This window comes from Trichechus manatus, unplaced genomic scaffold (assembly GCF_000243295.1).
Source record: "Trichechus manatus latirostris isolate Lorelei unplaced genomic scaffold, TriManLat1.0 scaffold00006, whole genome shotgun sequence".
Taxonomy (NCBI): domain Eukaryota; kingdom Metazoa; phylum Chordata; class Mammalia; order Sirenia; family Trichechidae; genus Trichechus; species Trichechus manatus.
In genome coordinates, this window is record NW_004443942.1 from 27,699,765 (window position 1) to 27,720,173 (window position 20,409).

At 43.9% G+C, this 20,409-nt stretch overlaps 1 protein-coding gene across 1 annotated transcript; it reads right to left on the reverse strand.

Moving 5' to 3' along the window:
* Positions 1–6,022: 6,022 nt before the first annotated feature.
* COMMD9 (COMM domain containing 9) lies at positions 6,023–17,131 on the reverse strand. Its single transcript, XM_004369803.2, has 6 exons — positions 17,070–17,131; positions 13,762–13,887; positions 11,306–11,445; positions 9,686–9,720; positions 8,764–8,867; positions 6,023–7,199 (listed from the first exon to the last, which is right to left on the reverse strand). The coding sequence occupies exons 1-6, from the start codon at positions 17,118–17,120 to the stop codon at positions 7,059–7,061; spliced, it is 597 nt and encodes a 198-aa protein (XP_004369860.1). The 5' UTR covers positions 17,121–17,131; the 3' UTR covers positions 6,023–7,058.
* Between the last annotated feature and the right edge of the window lie 3,278 nt (positions 17,132–20,409).

Consider the following 20,409-nt stretch of genomic DNA (forward strand, 5'->3'; position numbering starts at 1 on the left):
GTCGGAGTCAACTGGATGACAACGGGTTCCAGCAGTTGGAGAGAACCCAGCACCTCTACCTCTACCACCCACTGGGACACACACTGAACCCTGAACTCTGTAATAGTGGCAGGAGCTCTGGGTACCAACATTTGCCCCTCTACTATATTACCCTCCCCCAGTGGATTCCCTTCTGGCCTCACCCAAGGCTCCTATCCCTTCTGCTACTGCCCAAGCAAAATGTGTGTGGTTGGGAGACCGTGCTATGAACAGGTTATCCCCATACCCACAGACTTGAAGTCCATTAAGGCCAGAAAGTAGGATGGCAAGACTGGAGAATGGTCCTAGTTGGTGAATTAGGGTCTGGCCACCATACTTCCCCCTGCAAATGGGTAAATGAACTGTATTGAGGTAAAAGAGGCACTGCTGAGGTAGATTTAGGAAGAGCAATTAAAGTCAATTTTCATTCTGTCAGTCTAGCATTCTAATTAGTTCAATACAATTCAACCATCATTTACTAAGTACTCAAATCCTGTGCAAGTCTATGGAAGCAGGCAGGACATAACAAAGACGTACTGAGCAGTCCACTGTGTGCCAGGCACTGTGCTAGCTACTGTGGATTCCAAGTCAATGAGACACGGTCTCCATCATCAAGAAGCACAGACTCCCCTCTCCCCACCACACACAAGCAGTGACTTTCTGTTCTCTTGTCTTGCCCATGAAACCTGCCCCCAGGAAAGCAACAAATTAAGCCACACTGAGCTATAGTCAATGGAGTAGGTGTTTATGACGGTACCTGTCAATTGCCTCTCACTGCTCATTCTCTTTTATCTTAATAATGAATATTATCCACTGTCTAGCACTCCCCCTTCTCCCCCCCAGTTTTGGCTAGACACATGACCACCCAGCCAGAGACTGTATTTCCCAGGATACCCTGCAGCTAAGTATAGACCAGCTAAGTGATTAATTGTGGCCAATAGGATATGAATAGAAATAACATGTGCACCTTCTAGAGCACACCCTCCTCTTCCTCTTCTGCTCTTCCCGTGGGCTGCAATGCAGACTTGGGATGTAATGATGAGCAAGCTTTGACCATGGGGATAGGGCGACCCCTGAGTGGTTGACGAAGCAACAGATGGAAGGAACCTGGGTCTGTGAACCATCTCATGGAACAGAACCATCCTACTCCTTGAAAACTTCTACAGCTCAGACTTTTTGTGAGAGAGAATTTAAACTTGTAAATAATTTAATCTATGGAAACTGGGATTTTTGTTAAAGCAGCCAAATCAATACCTTACCTAACACACTGACTTAAACCAAAGGAATGCTTTGAGGAGGAGATTTATCACAGTTCCTGAAATCCTAACAGGAGGGTATTCCCTGAGCCTAGGGTCCAGCATGTTTGCAACAATGACCCCAGCACTCTCTAATATCTCAAGGCATTTCCCAATTCATTAATCATTCAACTTGTTGGATGTATAGAAATAACACGTGATAGGTGTCTAAGGTCATATGGCTAGTGCAGTATTGATACCAAAACCCAACAAAGTCCCATCCTTCAGCTAGCAGGTCTACATACCAGTTGCTGTTGAGTCAACTCCGACTCACGGTGACCCCACATATGTCAGAGGAGAACTCAATCGCTGATTTTTTTGGAAGTAGATCACCAGGCTTTTCTTCCAAGGCACCTCTGCGTAGACTTGAGCCTCCAACCTTTCAGTTAGCAGCCTAGCTTATTAACCATTTGCATTACCCAGGGACTCCTAGAGGGTCTACATTTTATTGTTGTTGTTGTTAGGTGCCATTGAGTCAGATCTGACTCATAGTGACCCCATGTACAACAGAACGAAACACTGCCCGGTCCCGTGCCATCCTCACAGTCGTTATGCTTGAGCCAACTGTTGCAGCGTCAATTCATCTCATTGAGGGTCTTCCTCTTTTCCGCTGACCTTCTACTTTACCAAGCACGATGTCCTTCTCCTGGGACTGATCCCTCCTGAAAACATGTCCAAAGTACATGGGACGTAGTCTCACCATCCTTGCTTCTAAGGGGTCTACATAGTTCACTGTAAATCTATGAGATGCATTATCTAAGTAGTTGTCTCATCTCCACTTACATATGAGGAGGTAAAAGCCCCTCAGAGCCTTTCCCAAGAGCCCACAGCTAATAGAAACTCAGCTGCTCAGACTTCCCTTTAAGAGCTGTTGACATCTCCTCAAATGAAGAGTGGTTCTCTCTCCCTGAAGATCAAGGTCTTCTGGCACCAACCAGGGTATCCTTTTAGGAGATCCTTCTACTTTCTTAAAGTAGTTGTAAAAAAGGACAATTAAACACAGAAATGTGGGCACTAAAGAAAGAAGGAAAGTGTGCAAAGGTCAACATCATGCAGGTAAGAGAATGTTCAGGGATTATCAGTATTTAGAAGTCAGGGGTACAGGTTCAGAATAGTTCTTGTAAATGTTAACCACTAGGAAACTTTCAAAATGCGAGATGCCAGGTGTTCAACGGTTTCTAGATTAAAATACAAAAACAAATAATAAAAACAAAGTCCTCTCACTTTTGTGAACATCTCAGGTTACTGAACAAAAGAACAGAGAGCCTCTCCCACTGTACTGGACTCACTTCCCGGGCGTTTGTAAATACCAAACAACAGAGCGCGACTAATGACTACTGGACACGGTGCCCACTGTGTGCGCTCGGAAAACTGGCTCATGTGGGAACGACCCAAATTTCTGGTCCTCATTCCAATTTGTCTTTGGACCTGAAAATCCCCAGAAAAGCAAGGCAAAGGAGAATAAAAATGATCCAGACAGAAGTGAGAAGGCAAAACTGATAAGGGACAGAGTGGAAAGTCATCAAATTAAGGGAAAACAGGCTACCTGTGAAGAATCAGAGGTTTTCTTTTCCCACAATTGAGGCAGGAATGGAGAAACCACTGACCCAGATTTGTGTTCTGTTTCAGCCCCGGATCTCTCTGAGCTGACTTCTTCTGGATAAAACCAACAAGTACTTAATGGATGTGCCACGGAGCTCTGGGGGCTGTGGTGAAGGAGAAGTGAGGTATTTGTGAAACTGTTTTAAATGCTTTCAAGTGCCACACAGGTGATGAGGCTTATCATGAGAAAAGATCCTGAGATGGCACATTATTACTCATGATTCTTTTGTTCGTAAGTGCAAACTAGCTTAAGCCTAGATGGCACAAGCAGTTTGCGCTCAGCTGCTAACTAAAACGTTGGAGGTTCGAACCCACCCAGCTGCTCTGTGGAAGATAAAGCCTGGTCATCTGCTTCTGTAAAGATTACAGCCAAGAAAACCCTATGGAGCAGTTCTACTCTGCAACACATGGGGTCATCATGAGTCAGGCGCCAACTCAAGGGCAGCCAACAACAAGCATAAGCAAAAAAGGATTTTTTTTTTTGTTCGGGTAACTGCGTATAGTGGTCAATGTTGCTGATCACAGATACTCCGTTTGTCTTTCTTCCTGGTATGGTAGGATTGAAATTCCCTGTATTCTTTAAAGTTAGGTATGACCACGTGACTTGTGGTCACCTTTAAGAACAAGTGTGTAATTTGCCATATTCCCTCATCCTGCTTTGGTGACTATCAAGGCATGTGTTGAGATGAAGTGTCCATCATCCTGGGCCTCTAGGTGACTATAGGGAATAGAGCAGCCCCCAGGCTTCACTAGATATGTCTCATAGGAAAAGAAATAAACTTTTGCTGTGTGAAGCCTGAGACCTTGGGACTGTTCGTTACTGCAGCATAACCTGGTCCATCCTGATGGATACACTAGGAGGAGCAGGAGTGGGATTGGCATCAGGCACAGCTAGATTTTCTCATTCTCTTCCCAGCCTCTGGACTCTACTTTTCTCTGGGATGGCCTCATTCTCTTTGACTGCATAGGGGCTTTCTCCGAGCCCAGAGGCAGGAGGTAGCCTTCTCTGCTGCTTCCAGCAGAAGGGAAAGACTCGGATTGGCCTATGTGGAGTCATGTCCTCATCCCTTGGAGTCCTTGGGTGCTGCAAAAGGTTAACATGCTCAGCTGCTGAGAGGTTGGCACTTTGAGTTCACTCAGAGGCAGCTTGGAAGAAAGGCCTGGTGATCTACTTCTGAAAAATCAGCCACTGAAAACGCAATGGAGCACAGTTCTACTCTGACACACGTGGGGTTGCCATGAGTCAGAGTTGACTCAACAGCAGCTGGTTTTACCCATCCCTTGACCAATCTCCAGGGACATGTGTCCTGATCAGGATTGATATGCTCAGCCCGGCGGCTGGGTGGGTGGAAGTGTGCTGTACAGTCAGGAACATAGTTCCCACAGAGGGCCTATCATTGCTGCCCCCTAAGTAAAGCAGGGTTTGCATACAGCTGCTTTGCCACACCAGAATACTATCAGAAAACCAGATAACAACTTCCTTTGAGATCAACAGGCTGAGGCTAGAAGTCCTTCTGAGAGTCTGACCAACCAGAAATATGGCATCTAAAACAATCCATCCTTATTAAAAATGGAAAAGAAACTCCTTACGTGAGCAAGTGAGGTGAAGGGCAGCAAACCTTCATTGAATTCTCCTGTTAGTGATTGAATGCCCTCAATATGCCATGCACCCAGATGGCTCTGTTCAGGTAGATCTGGTTAAAGAAGAGTCCAACTGTCCAAGGCACCTGTGCTGGGCTCCCTGCTTCAGGTGAGTTTCTCATGGATGCCCATGGGAGGCCGAGAGAAACAGGTATTTGGAGATCTCTGTCTACGGGCCACAGGGAGTAACACCAGGGGCTCTCAACCTGGAAGTAATGGGTGTGCTTCTGGGTACATAAACCCTTGTCGTTGCATGCAAAAACTCAATGTTCATTTCCTACAGAAAGGGTCACAGTTTTCATCAAATCCACAATGGGTCTGACCCCTAAAGAGTTAAGAGCCACCATTTTAAAAGAAGGCAGCTCAGCTTCCAGAAGAAAGGAGACAAGAAGGAGCTTGGAATTTTGACTTTCCCAGTCTCACTGGGTGGGCAGAGGTAAGATTTCTCATCTCTCCCTCAGTCTCAGCATTTTCCAAATGGTGCTAATGTCACCACACGTTCCTTACAGAATCCTGTGTGGTAGAGGGAAAGCTAGAGAAATCTGGGTCCAAGTCCTAATGAGGCCATTTACCAGCAGGCGACTTAACCTCAACAAGCTGGTTTCCTCATCCATAAAGGGAGAAAAATAACATTATTCTTATCCCAACCCTGTACAGCAGATGAAACAATGAGTGCAGAACGTTCTAGTTTTATTCCTATTAACAATCAAAGCTAACAGGACTGAGCCCTTTTTAAAAATTTGCCATAAGAATGCTAAGTGCTTTTAAGTACATTACATCATTTAATTTTCACAAAAGCCCTATAAAGTAGCTACTACTATTACCCCCATTTAATTTGTAAAAAAGAGGAAAATTGAGGCTTAGAGGTCCAATACCTTACAATTGAGGAGTAGAGCTTGCTTCTAACCCTGGCTGCCTGACCTGAGTCTGCACTCGCAACATGGTTCTACCTCCTCCATCCACCCACCCCCACTCCATCCACACGCCACCTGAGAAGCTGCCAAAACAATAGCAGGCTGCAAGCTGTTGCCAGCGGGGGATCAGGATAAGGAAGGGGGAAGTCTTTGCACACTACATCCCTATCATGTGTCAGGCATGTGACAAAGATGATCTCACTTGGTTAAACTGTAAGAAGTGTATTATGGATTGAATTGTGTCCCCCAAAAATATGTGTTGTAAACTGTAGCCTCTGCCTGTGGTTATAATCCCATTTGGGAATGAGTTGTCTCTGTTATGTTAATGAGGCAGAATTAGTGTACGCTGTGTCTTGAGTCAATCTTTTACAAAATATAAAAGGAGCAGACTAAGCAAGCCAAGAGAGGGGAAGACAGGTGCCAAGCCACGTGGAGATATCCAAAGAAGCAGGAAACAGATGCTGAAGAGACAAGGACTTTCCTGTAGAGCCGACAGAGAGAGAGCCTTCCCCTAGAGCCGGCACCCTGAATTTGGACTTCTAGCCCCCTAAACTGTGAGAGAATAAACTTCTGTTTGTTAAAGCTACCCATTTGTGGTATTTTTGTTATAGCAGCGCTGGATTACTAAGACAGAAGTGCCTTCATCATAGCTCTTGTACAAGCACATACTGACCATCAACCTTGCTTTCTTCTTGCTCTACGGGACAGACAGAAACATGGATGCTTGTGAGGTTCATAGGCCTGGTTTCACGTCACACGTGGGCCATGGGCTTGGCTGGGAACTGGAAGGCTGGGATCCTCTTTAAGAATGAGAGACAGCACTGGCCTAAAGTGACAACTTCGGAAAGGACAGAAGCTACAAAACACATGACCAGAATCACGAAAATTTTAAAAATGTCATTTATTTCCAATTACTCCCACTTCTTTGCCCTGGAGTGGCTGTATTTTAGTAAGGAAGGAGCCCGTGGCTTCATGGCTTCCTGGAGAATTAGGAGCCACTTCAGACTTCTAATACTGAAGAGGGCATCCGGCAGGGCTGGGGGATGCTCAGGGAGGGTTCTGGGGTTATGGGAGGGCACAGGCTGCTCTGCAGTGGCACTGCTTTGTGGGATTTGCTCGGCTTCTCTTACAGAGAAGCAGGAACTGCTAGGTTACCTACCGCTTCACTCCATGTGTTCCAAGGCTGGAAATGAACTAATGAGAGCTAATGTTAGAAATGAACTTATTAGACAAGCTCCAAACCTTGGGCCTGAATTTCTCCAACAGCCAAACAGAGGCAGCTGATAACACAAATGTTCCTTCCCACTGCCACAGTGGTAATTAAGTCACACAGAACAGTGAAAGATGGAGGCTTCTGCTCACCAGCTTCAGAAAAAGAAAAAAAGATGAGCGAGGAGGACGGTGACGAGCTTGGCGGCTTCCTTCCAATTGGACTGTGCCTTCTGGATGGCGGCCACCCCTTCTGCCCCGCCACCCTGCCTGCTGTCGGCTGCAGCTGCTGCTGTGTGGGCAGTGTGCGTGTCACAGGTGCGCCACTGCTGACGAACCGCTGAGGCGTGGAGGGGGAGGGGCCAGCAGCTGGCTGGGGTCACTTGTTGGCCACAGCAGAGAGCTGGTCTCGGATGCGGCCCAGCCCATCTAACATAGTGTCCAGCATTTCTTTGCTCAGCTCCATGGTGACAGCTGAGACGGAGGGTTTGTCCCCACACAGACTGGGATCATCCTGGATCTGTAAAGAGGACATGGGAGAAGGTCAAGGCTGCCTCTCTTCCTATCACCCTGTAAGGGACCCTGGGCCAATGAGCTTGGCCTCTGCTCTGCTGGACCTCTGAAGAGAGGCTCTTTGCTAAGAGCCACAGAGAATCCTAGCCCTTGAGCCATTTGGCTTTTGGGGGAGAGAGTGAAGGAGTCGCCTGAGCGGCCTGGGTAGATTTCTGTTTGCAATGAGTGCTCTGAATGGGTATCAGAGGCCAGGCTAAGATTTCCCTCGCCTCTCTGACACCCAAACTCTCAGCATTACAGTAAGAAAACATTACATGTGCTCACATCAGTACATTAAACAGTAGGCTCCATAGGGTACGTTACGTAATACATTCAGATGCAAGAAAAATATTAGAATTTCTAGTTATATTAATTTGCATCTAGAGAAAAGGAAGAAATTACGTTTTACTAACCCACCCAGAGGCGCCTTGGAAGACAGGCCTGGTGACGTGCTTCCGAAAGGTCACAGTCTTGAAAACCCTATGGAACAGTTCTACTCTGAAATATGTGGGGTCGCCGTGAGTTGGAATAAACTCGACGGCAACTAACAGTAAGAACAACGATATTTGAAAACTTAGTTGTTAGAGGCACCCTTACTTCTTAATTTTCTTACTGGGTACCTGGTGATGGAGGTATAGCATGACACAATCTAGTTTTAACTAAACAAATCCTACAAAATGGATAGGTGGCTTAAAAAGATTCCTGAAAAGAACCCTTGAATGAAGATAACACCACCGATGCAAAGACCAGTGAACGACAAGGAAAGGAAGACCTGAAACTTCTCCAACTGCTAACAGGTGCTCCTGCTCAGCCACATTACAAACAGTGGCAGTCTAACTGTAACGGACAGGCAGTTGGCTAAAATATACTGAAATTATCAAAAGACTATTTGAACTCTGAATGCACACCCCTATTGTTAAAGCTAAACCTCCCTCTAAGTGGATATGGTACTTCTAAGTATCAGTAAATTATTTAAAAAATATTTGTTTTGTGTTTGTCCATCCTTTTAAAATTTCTACTTTCTGTATATACTTCATTATGTCCGTAATATGTTAATACAGTAGTACATGTATACTTTGTAAATAAATACAGGTAGTCCTCAACTTACCACCTATTTGAGTTACAATGAGCCCCACCCACAACTGTTTTTTTTTTCCTGCTACATCTTGTTGTTAGTAGTATGCACTGCAATGTTGCAGTGTGTAATATGCTGATGTTATCATTCCCAGATGTTCACTTGCAGATGTTCAAAGACTGGATTTATAAAGATAATAAAAGGCACTCATAATGAAAACAAAACAAAAAAAATGAGGTATCTGACTTACATCAGAACCAACTTACGACAGAGTTGTTGTAATGGAATCCCATAGTAAGTTGGGGACTACGTGTACACATATTTGAGGGGGTGCTGAATTATTTTTCATTTAAGGGGTTAAAGATCACAAAGGACTGGGGATCAGCATTTTAGATGGTCTACAAGGGTGCCAAGTCATGCCCTTCTTTCTTCCTAATGAGCATAACAGTGGAAATACCTTCATCTGGAGCAGGCAGGTGGGCACCGCCATCCGACTGATGCTGTCTGAGGAGGTTTTGATGTCCACTCTCCAGTCCAGGTCGACCAGGCGTGGCAGAGAGACTGTGGAGGGGACAGCTCAGCTCAGTGCTCATACCACCCGTGTTTGCCAAGCCTTGACTCTGTGACAGGCACAGCTCTAAGTGCTGTACATGTAGAACTCATTTAATCCATACAGTGAGCCTCTGAGACAGAGAGGTAGACTGCCCCAGGCCCCACAGCAAGGCATGGTCCCTATCACCCCGAAGTGGGCAGCATTTCCAGGCTTCTGCCCAAACAGCCAACCCTTCCATCTCTTTTGGAACAGAATGAGAAATGACATAGCGTAGAGAAGATGAGGTCATGGCCAGAGTCCTAGGAAATGTGTAGCTTCAGCAACAGTGGTAAGAGCTCATTTAATAGACAAACAGACTTGGCTTGAATGGAGTTCTACCACTTATCTAACCTCTGAGCCTCAGTTTCCTCCTCAATAAAATGGGAATAATCTTATTTCCTCACAGGGTTGTTGGGAGGAGTAAATGAGTTAACGCCGGTAAGGTATTCCAGCATTGTGACTGGCTCAGGGTAAACACGTACTTTTATTCAATCTTTCAAACTAACTGCAATGACTGTTTATTTTTTTCCTAACTGTAATACAATTTTAAGTACTTTATTTTCTGCTTTGCATATTTCTATATTTTTTAGTAGTATGCATATATTAAGTTTATAATCAGAAACAAATTAAAAAGTGGAATTAAAAAAGAAAACCACAACACACGTTGTGTGGTTTGGGGTTAGAATAGTTCTCTTTGGTTTTTGGTTAAAGACTGGCCATCAGTCAGACTTTGAGCTGGGGCTAGGGTAGGATGTCAGAAGGGAGAGATCGACTTCTTGGTACTCACTCTGATTTGCCTGGGCTTCAGTTCTCCACGTAGATCTGCTCAGGAGGGAAAGATGAGGGAAAAACAATGGGAAAAAGCTGAGAACTGAGCCTTCTGATCAGAGAGGCCCTGGAACCCGGGCCTCTGCTCTTCCTGTGATCTACAGACCTGTAATCACCTCCTGCCTGGCAGGAAAGGACCACAGAGACCGCTCCTCCAAGAAGCAGCATTTTATTTGCTTTACAAGCTCACTGATGTTAAGGCCATAAGTGCTGTTAGTTGGGCGTTTTCATAGCTTGAGGGGGAAAAAAAAAAAAGCATTGTAATCTTGTTGTGCTATTGTTCTCAGAGACAAAACAGAGAAAAGGTCAATTTACCTTCTTTTTACTGAGCACCTACTACACAAAGTATTGCAGCCTTATGCCAAACACATCTAAACAGACCTGTCTAATGTTACAACAAACAGCAACACGGGGCCATACCAAGAGAGTCAGCATCAAATGTGGTTGTGTATGAGAAAGTTCTTAACAAACAGCAAAACTTTTTGTAAATAGGGCATTATCAGTTATTAATATTAGAGAGGTCTTTTGAAGCCTGTTGCTAACCAATAGTAAGTTCTGCTTTATGTGCATTTAAAATAATCTTCCCAGCCAAGAAAATACACAGATAATTCGAAAAAGAAATAAACATGACCAATAAACACATGCAAAATATATTTGATATCACTAGTATCAGAGATAATGCTCGTTAAGCATGTGAGCAAAGTTTCAGCTATAAATGGTTTACTGAAGTAAAAAGCTGCCAATAGCCTAAATGTCCAACACCAAGAAAGTTCTTAATTACATTATACCTAATTTTTTCATAGAATGAAATACAGTTAGCCAGTAAAAGTGATGTTGGAGGTAAACATTTATTGCCCTGAAATGCCATTAATGTTAACACTGTTGACTGAAAGTAAAATTATAAAATGGCATGAAACCATTTTATTAAAAAACAAAAACAAAAAACCAACCTCTCTCTGTATGTGTAAATGGAAAAAAATAAACAAACAAGCCCTAAAAAGCTTTCCAGAGCCCTGGTGGAGCAGTGGTTAAGAGCTCGGCTACTAACCAAAAGGCTAGCAGTTAGAACCCACCAGCTGCTCCTTGGAAACCCTATGTGGCAGGTCTACTCTGTCCTATAAGGTCACTATGAATCAGAATTGACTGAACAGCAATGGGGTAAAAGACTTGCCACTACAGAATTAATACTGCTAATCTCTGGGTGGTGGGATGATGGGTGTCATATTTTCTTCTTTGCTTATCCGTGTTTTTTAACTTTTCAACAATGGACATGTTATTACATCTGGAATAAAAACCACAATCAAACCCATTACCATCCAGATGATTCTGACTCATAGTGACCCTATAGGACAGGGCAGAACTGTCCATCGGTTTTCCAAGGCCATCATCTTTTTACAGAAGCAGACTGCCACATCTTTCTCCTATGGAACGGCTCGGGGGTTCAAACCACCGACCTTTCGGTTCGCAGCCAAGTGCTTTGACCACTGTGCCACCAGTGCTCCTTCTAGAACAGGAATAAAAATAAACACAACATAAATAAAAGTTAAATGGAACTGACCCTCAAGAAATAACCACTTACATGTGTTCCAGGATGATTTTTGTCAGCAGGTTTTTGAGGTTTTGGTGGAAATTTTCAGGAAAGAGAGCCAGAATTGCCTCGGCGGAGGACAGGTCCCGGAACACTGCCAGCCTTGTGAGGTGGTGCAGAGACTGGAGTAGCTGCAGGATAGATGGGGCAGCCCTGGTGGTGAGGAGAGCATGGCAGGGGGCAGGGGCCAGAGGTCAGGGGCTAGGGGTCAGGGCTCTATCCCCCCCACTGCCGGTAGAGGGCCTGCTGCACACCGCCACAGTCATTCAACTGGGTCTACTGAGACCTGAGGCTGTTCACCTCTGTATTCACCTGTTGCTAGAAAGACAGAGGCAGCTACCTGACACAGGAAGCTGCCAGCTTGCCGGGAACTCTCTGCTTGTGGGTAAAGGGTCAACAAACCCCTTTTCCTTCTGAAGGAGAATCAGACCTTCAGTTCACTTTTTAGTGCTGATCCTCTGGAAACCTGACAGAAGTGGACTGTCAGCTGTGTTACTCGACAACGTTGCTTTGGCCAATTGCCTCAGCATCCACTTTGATCAGTCTGGACTAGGAGGACTGAACAAACACCTGGGGGGACCCCACAGCTCTGGGCTTCTCCACGTGTGGGTACCTGTTCCTTGAGAGAACCTGAAGCTGTGCTGATAGGACTGTTATGAGAGCTTCTGGCTCCTGTGGGGTATGCGTTTGAATCCAGGGTGGTAGAAGCCTCATGTCCTTGCACCTAAGCTATCACCTGGGAGGACAAAGAGAAGAGCTCCTGGCTGACTGTGTGGACTACTGCTTTGAGGACTTCCTGTGGAAGAGGACTGCCTGGTGCTGCCCTGCTAGAAGCTGTGTGCCCACCCCATAGCCTTCTAAGTGAATCTGGAGTCAAGTGCAACCTATGGTAATCTTGTGACCATTAATGCCTAGTGGAACCTAAGAAGCCTCTCCATATGCTTCTCTGCTTTGGGGCTTTCTCTGATACCATGGGAGCTTGCTTGGCTGCAGACAGGCACAACCCAGAAGTGCAGAGACATTAACACTTGACCAGTGAGGGGTGGGAGTTAGTAATAAACGCTCCTTCCTCCTTGCCCTCCAGTGGGACATGCTGAGGTAAGTTCCACATGGTGTCTTGTTGTTGTTAGGTGCCATCCAGTCAATTCTAACTCATAGAAACCCCATGTGACAGGGTATTACTGTCCCATAGGGCCTTCTTGGCTATAATCTTTACAGAAGCAGATTGCCAGGTCTTTCTCTTGCGGAGCTACTGGGTAGGTTGGAACCACCAACCTTTTGGTTAGCAGCCAAGTGCTTAACCGTTGTGTCAAGGGAGCTCCTTTTCGTGAGGTGTTTTAAAACAAAAAAACCCATTGACACTGAGTCAATTCTGTCTCATAGCAATCCTACAGAACAGAGTAGAACTGCCCCATAGGGTTTCCAAGGAGCAGATGGTGGATTCGAACTGCTGATCTTTTGGTTAGCAGCCTAACGCTTAAACACCAAGGCTCCCAAGATGTCTTAGAGGATCCCAAAGAGGACTGAATCCCAGTTGCCCACAGCAGTAACCATTCATTAGCATACACTTTTATTGGCTTGTCTCCCTTTCCAGTTTAATTTTCCCCACTCTCCTTTGTGTTTGCTAGAATCATCTCCCAAATGACTGCCTGTAGCCAAGTTCTTGCCTCAGGGCCTACTTTTAGAAGAACCCAAACTAAGCCCCCAGCACACTTCCGGAATCCTGCTTCTGCCTTTTACTTTTCTATAGCTGACTTCAATGAATAAAGCTACAACCAGATTTGAAAAAATTAACATAGGTCAGTTTGGATGACTCAATTTTTGTTTCAGAAACATATTTTTCCTGGAAAGATAATGTTGTCAGGGCTACATAACTGAATATGAACCACATTACTCTTGCTCTTGGCCACCAGCTGAGACCAGGCAAACTGAGCAGATGGGAATTTTATGTGGGGCAAAGGGGTGAGGAGGGAGGGACTCTGGTACACAAAGCACCCCAGTGGAACCCAGCATATTGCTCTCCCTAATCTCTCACTCAGGCCTCGAAGCGACAGTTGCCCAAAGATCCCCAAAAAGTCTGCCCTAAACTATTCGACTGACACTTTATCGGCATCAGCATGTTACAGATTAGGAAAGAAAATCACAAAAAGGTTGTGTTTTTGTTAACACTGTCTAGGTAACTAGTCTGAAAAGGGAAATGGTCAGGAGCTCTGATTCTGGGCGTAGTACTCCCATCGATGCCCCCTTTACTGTAGGGAAGGGTTCAAAACCAACAGTTTTTAAATTCACTAAGATTAAAAAAAGTCATCTACCTTAAGTTTGCCGTAACATTAACAGACATTTCAGGGGAAAAATCTCCTTGGACATGGCAATGACTGGGACATCAAGAAAGAGACTAACAAGTGAAGAGAGTTCAGTGGCCAAAGGGCATTTCTGACCAGACTTACTTGATCTGCCTCCTCCTGGGTCACAGACAAGCTGGAACATGTTATATCCAAGAGTTTTTTTGAGCCAAGGGATGAACTGGAAAAGCTCTCCTGACACAGCTGTCTAACAACATCTTTCGAGGAGGCCTATGAATTAATTCACAAAGGGGAAGAAACAAACTCAGACTCTGAAAACACATGTTCTAGAACATAATATTGTCTGTCATGGCATGACACCCAGTGAAAATACCCTTCAGTAATGAAGAGGAAATCAAGACATAAAGGAAAACCAATTTTGTTGCAAGACCTGCCCCAGAAGAAAGGCTAAAGGAAGTTCTCTAAACAGAAAGGAAATGATAACAGAAACATTTGGAACATCAGGAAGAAAGAAAGAACACAGTGAGCAAAACTATGGGTAAATATAATAGGCTTTCCTTCTCCTGAGAGTTCTAAATTACGTTTGAAGGTCGCAGCAAAAATTATAACACTGATGTGCGTGAGCCTAACACTTCGCACCATGTTTTCTCCTTTCCAAAAAGGGCAATTGAGAGCTTGACATAACTACCGCCATGATGAATACTCTAACCTGTAAGGTTTTTTTTGCCTGTCTTCTCCTGTCCACAAACTTTTGTTAATGACTTTGTTTTATTCCATCCAGCCACATGTGACTTATGACCCCCAACATAAAGATTAGAGTCCAGATGTCCGGCATGTATCTCTTTAGTCTGATAAGGAGTCTCTTGTAATTGTCTTGTAATGTATAATCCATCCGGCCATCTGTGGGCTATGTGCCTAAAGACACTGTGTAACCCTTGCAACAATGATATATAAGCTCTAATGTAAAATTGTCTTTTGGGACTCCATGAAGACAGCCAATGTTGCTGTCGGGCTCCCTGCTGGTGTCACCTCCTAATAAACTTTCTCTCTTTTTCTGACTTGGAGTATGTTTCATTGGCTTGACTGCTACAGGGCACAGACCCTAATCGGACAACACGTTGTTATAAGTGTATGTAAAGCAACTATTTACCACAACTATATATTATAAATGAGGGAAGGTAAAGGGATGTAAAGAGAGGTAAGGTTTCTAAACTTCACACCAACTGGTACAATGATGACATCAGTAGACTGCAATTAAAAAATATATATGTAATATACGTCTCTGGTAATGACTAGAGCAACCACTAAAAAGGCTATAAAAATATGTTGAAAAAACCTATACATAAATCAAAATTGAATTCTAAAATATGTTTGAATAATCCATAAGAAAACAGAAAAAGAAAAAAAAGAAACAAAAAACAGACAACAGACAGAAAACAAAAAAATAAAGTGGAAGACTTAAGCCCTGACATATAAGTAACTACATTAATGTAAATGCTCTGAATACATCAATTAAAGACAGAAATTGGCAGAATGTATCAAAAAACATGCCCCAACTAAATGCTGTCTACAAGAAACTCACTTCAAATATAACAATACAGGTAGGTTGAAAGTAAAATGGGGGAAAAAATATATCATGCAAGCATTAGTAAAGGGACAGCAGGAGTGGCTACGTTAATATTAGATAAAACAGACTTCACAGCAAAGAAAATTACCAGAGACAGAGAGGAACATTATACATAATGATGAAGGGGTCAATCTACCAAGAAGACACCATAAATGTTATGCACCAAACAAGAGAGTGGCAAAATGCGTAAAGCAAAAACTGATAGAACTTGATAAAAGAAGATCTATAAAAAACCTACAGCTAACATGATACTTAATGGTAAAAGACTGAGTGCTTTGCCCCTTAAAACAGGAACCAGGCAAGGATATTTGCTCTCACCATTCTTATTCAACACAGTGCTCGAATTTCCAGCCACTGAAATAAGGCAAAAAGAAAAAAAAAAAAAAAAAAGGGAAATAATAAAAGGCATGTAAGATCCCAACTGTCCCTATTTGCAGAAGACATGATTATTTATGCAAAAAATCCCAAGGAATTTACAAAAAAAGCCTAGAATGAATAAGTGAGTTAAGTAAGCTGACAGGATACTAGATAAACGTACAAAAATCAACTGTATTTCTATATACTAGCAATGAACATGTGGACACTGGAATCAAAAATACAATACTTTTTGCAATCACTCAAAAAAAAAAAAAGAAATACTTAGGTATAAATCTAACAAACATGTACAGGATTTGTATGCTGAAAACTACACAACACAGATGAAAGAAATTAAAGAAGATATAAATAAATGGAGAGACATACTATGTTCATGGATTGTAAGAGTCAATATACTGAAGACATCAATTCTCCACTAATTGATATATAGGTTTAACACAATTCCTATCAAAATATCAACAAGTTTTTTTTTGTAGTTATAGACAAGATCTTTTTAAAATTTATATAGTAAGGCAAAGGAAATAGAATAGCTAAAACAATCTTGATATGAAGAATGAAGTGGGAGGAATCAGTCTATCTGATTTCAAGACTTATTATACAGTTATAATTATCTGTGTAGTATTGGCAGAGGGACAGGCATGTAGATCAATGAAACCGAGTAGAGAACCTAGAATAGAATAGAAAACCCAGAAATGGACCCACACAAATATGCTCAACTGATTCCTGATAAAGGCACAAAAGCACTTCAATGGACGAAAAATAGCCTTTTCAACAAACGGATATTACATTCTTGGGAGACCGAGAGGCAACAGGCAAATGGACGTATAATGTCTGCTAGTGACAAGTTCTATGAAGGAAAGTAAGCCATCCCTTCTGATAGAAAGGAAGTCAGGCATTAAGCAAATAATTCCAATCCATCATTTAATTTGATCTTAAAAAATCCTATGAAATACGGCCCTTTTAACCTCATAATCTTCCAAATGATTATCAGAAGAGTGCTTTGGCCCTGAGATATGTCAAAGTGAGCACAGAAAACCCATGCCTCATAGGTACACAAACCACAAACCTCACTCAGAGGGGGAGAATTTCTCAATACTGGAACGCAGAGGGGGTGCAGGCTGAAATGGGGAACTCCCAAGACGGACCTAGAAATTACCACCCCGATGCACCAATCCCGAAAGCCATCCCCAGACTAATAGTAGGGGGCATTTGTACAGCTCCTTCACGTCCGTTATCTCATCTGTTCCCTCATCATCCTGTCGGGGAGATACTATTTTTGGTTTTGGTTTTAAAAAGTTCAGAAAGGCGCAACGACTTGGTCAGGGTCACACTGAGAGATAGTGGCAAAGGTATGGCTCCAAACCAGTGTCCCTTTATTCCCAATTCTTGCTCCGTCCAAAGTCCCGGGAACAAAAGCCCGCCGCACGCTGTCCCCACCACTCCGATTTACCTTGAGCAGAATCTGGAGAGCTGCAAACTGCTCGGCTGTCACCGCAGCCATCTTTCTTGAGTCACGTGACCGCGTCTCGCCGATGGGCGGTCATGTGGCGCTGTCGGGCCCTGGGGGGAATGCTGGGGATTGTAGTCCTGTAGGAGGCGAGGGTCACCGCGCTGTGGGCGCGAGGGGAACCTGGAAACGGGCGGTCACCCGTTGGCTCAGCCCGGCACCAGAGGGTCGCAGGACTCAAGAACGTGTGCGGAGGATGATTTTCAGGGGAGGAAACTGGCTTGGCTCATCTGCTTGCCAGCTCAGGGGAAGGGAGGGAAACTCTGGTTTTCCCTTGACTCAACAACGTATTTTTGTCAGGGACAGATGACCCAATAAACAAGGTACGCACGGGCTTATTTGTGCTTATTCACTAATCTGTAGTGCATACTTTCACCTGTTTTTCACCACATCAACTATGTGGTGAAACCCGTGTGAAATGGTGCGCTACAGAGTGGCAAATAGACTCAATTAAACCCGTGCTTACCTTGCTTAACTGGTAAATCCGCCCCTGATTATAATGAATGTAATGCCCGTTTTTGAACCGGCAGCACAAAATGCTCAGATTGCCCTCTGCTCTTAGGTCCTATCTGAACACAGATCCAAATGGTAAATTCCTGGAATTTGGTTTTTAAGGAACCACCCTTACCCCCCGTCCCCCAGCTCTTCAACCTCACATTTCCTTTACTTGGCTCTTCTTTCTTTTCTCACTCCCATTGTCTTACCAAAATCTGGCTCAGAAACATTCTGATAAATTCAAGGTACGGAAAGAATATCTAATTGTGAAATTCCAGACATTGGTAAGCAGCTAAGGACGTTTGTTCCTCTGCCTCCTCATTTTCCTTTCCCCAGTTTTCTGTGGGGGCTGTTCTCTAGGCCCAGCAAAACAAACCCAGGTTGTCTGAGTGTGAACCCCTGCCTGAACTATAGAAGAACTGAAACCACATTGTCATGGAGACCTGATTCCAGTTCTCTTTCTCAACCTCTCCCTTTCTCGCCTGATTTCTTGCTTTCTGCCATAACTGGCTGTGAACTCTAGATTTAAGTCCTATGTTCATGGGGCCCAGCCCAGTGCCTTAGAAGAATTGAATTAATGTTTGTTAAAAAAAAATAACAACAACAGAAAATGTAGACTAAGGCTTATTTCTCTAACATTTCTGCAAGGATATTGCCATTCTGCTTTTGTTTTATACCGTTTTACTTTAGAAAGATGGGAAGTGTGGTAGCCAGCCTCCAAGATGGCCCCCAAGATTCCTACCTCCTGGTATTCACACCCTTGTGCAGTCCCCTCCCACACTGATGGCCCATGTGACCAATAGCAGATGGCAGAAGTGATCATATGTCACTTGTGAAATTAGGTTATAAAAGGCTGCAGCTCCTGTCTCTGGCACTCTCTTGTCTGCCTGCTCTCTCACTCTTGAATCTCTTGCTCTGAGAAAACAAACTGCCCTGTTGTGAGCAGCCATATAGAGAGGCTTATGTGGCCAGGAACTGAAGCCTCCAGCCAACTGCCAGCAAGAAACTAAGGTTTGCCAGCAGGTATGTGACTGAGCTAACCAGATTCTCCAGTCTCAGTACAGCCTTGAGATGATTGCAGCCCTCCAACAGCTTGACCGCAGCTTCATGAGAGACATTTATGCAGAAGCACCCAGCTAAGCTGCTCCCAGATGTCTGGCCTTCAATAACAATGTAAGATGATAAATGTTTGTTGTTTTAAGCTACTAAGTTTTGAGGTAATTTGTTACACAGCAATAATAACTAATACAGGGGGACTAGTAAAGCATAGGGGCTTTAGAATTCAACCCAGGTTTGAATTCCAGCTCTACACCTTACCAACTGTACCCTGAACAAATTTCTTGAGTATTTCTGAGCCTCAGTTTTCACATCTATAAAGTGGTGTTGATCACACATCCCTCAGAGAGCAGAACTGAGTGATAGGTGCTGCCCCAGTGGGAGGATGCCCAACTCTCCTTGCCTTCATGGGCAGGTATGATATAAGGGGATCCCCTGGGCTCCAGCCAGTTCTAGGCAAGGTAGTGGGGCAGGCTCCTGGGAAGGTCCGCAATGGTTGCATTGCATCATTCCGTTTTGGTGGGTCTGCCCAGATTGCCACTGCCGTGTAGCATTTTGTGATATATCTATAATCTGGGAGCTTCTAGCAATTCCTAAACCATAAACATTTTCATGGGATGGAACAGAGCAGAATGTCAGAGTTCATTTCTGCAACTTGGACCTACTGCCTGGTTGATCTGATTTCTTTCCACTTCTGAATGTGTGACTCTGTGCTTACTTTCATTTATTCAGCAAACTCTAACAGCATTTGCTATATGCCAGGCTCTATTCTAAGCCTTTTAAACTTATTGATGTATTTACTTCTCATAACAGTCCTATATGATACACACACACAGAGTACTTTTATTATTCCCATTTTATAGATGGGGAAGTGGAGACAGAATGGTTAAGTAACTTGCCTGATGGCACACAGCTAATGAGTGACAGAGCCCAGATTCATACTGGGGCAGTCTGGCTCCAGAGTCTGTGTCATTAGCCACCAAGCTGTGCTGTCTCCTTTTCTTACATAACTGAAAACTCGTGCTTCTTCTGTTTGGGTGCTTGACTACCTTTCCCAGGGGACAAGAACAAGCCAAGGGTGTTGTCGGACAGTCAACCCAGTGGTATGATAAGATGAAACATGATAAGTGGAAGGGACATCTTGAGCTTTGGAAACAGACCCGGGTTCAGTTCCCGGCTCCTGTGTGCTCCTGGCAAGTTACTTCACCTCTCTGAATCTCAGTTTTCTCATCTGCAAAATGTGTGCAACAATAATAATAATACCTTTTGACCTTTAGGGGGAGCTCAAGGACGACTTATACTCAAAAGGGGGAAGCACTGTTGACCGAGAAACTTAATTCTAAGCATTGGCAGCACTGAAGGGCAAACTTTTCCCATGCTATGGAAAGTTTTGCACTGAGGTGACCAACCATCCCAGTTTGCCCAGGAATGAGGCATTTCCTAGGACATAGGACTTTCAGTGTTAACACTGGCATAGCCTGAGCAAACCAGGCCAGTTGATCACCCTAGTTTGAGCCCTGGGTCTTAGAGGGAAGATTACCCCTTCTCCTCTAGAAGGGCTAATGCCGACAGAGGGATCTGGGCACACAATGTTTTAATACAGGGTGATTAAGGGCGGCAGTCTTTTTTTTTTTTTTTTTTTTTTAAGCAGCTTATTGAGATACAATTCATATACCATACAATTCAATGGATTTTGGTTTACTCACAGAGTTGTACAACGATCATCACAATC

What these genes read in the sequence shown, in the direction of transcription:
- COMMD9 (XM_004369803.2), bottom strand. Translation starts at nt 17,120, where the DNA reads ATGGCTGCGGTGACAGCCGAGCAGTTTGCAGCTCTCCAGATTCTGCTC. An exon ending in AAAATCATCCTGGAACACAT is followed by an intron (nt 9,721 to 11,305) that starts GTAAGTGGTTAT and finishes CCTCCTGAGCAG; the next exon opens with ATCTACGTGGAGAACTGAAG. An exon ending in CCTGCCTGCTCCAGATGAAG is followed by an intron (nt 7,200 to 8,763) that starts GTATTTCCACTG and finishes TCCTCTTTACAG; the next exon opens with ATCCAGGATGATCCCAGTCT.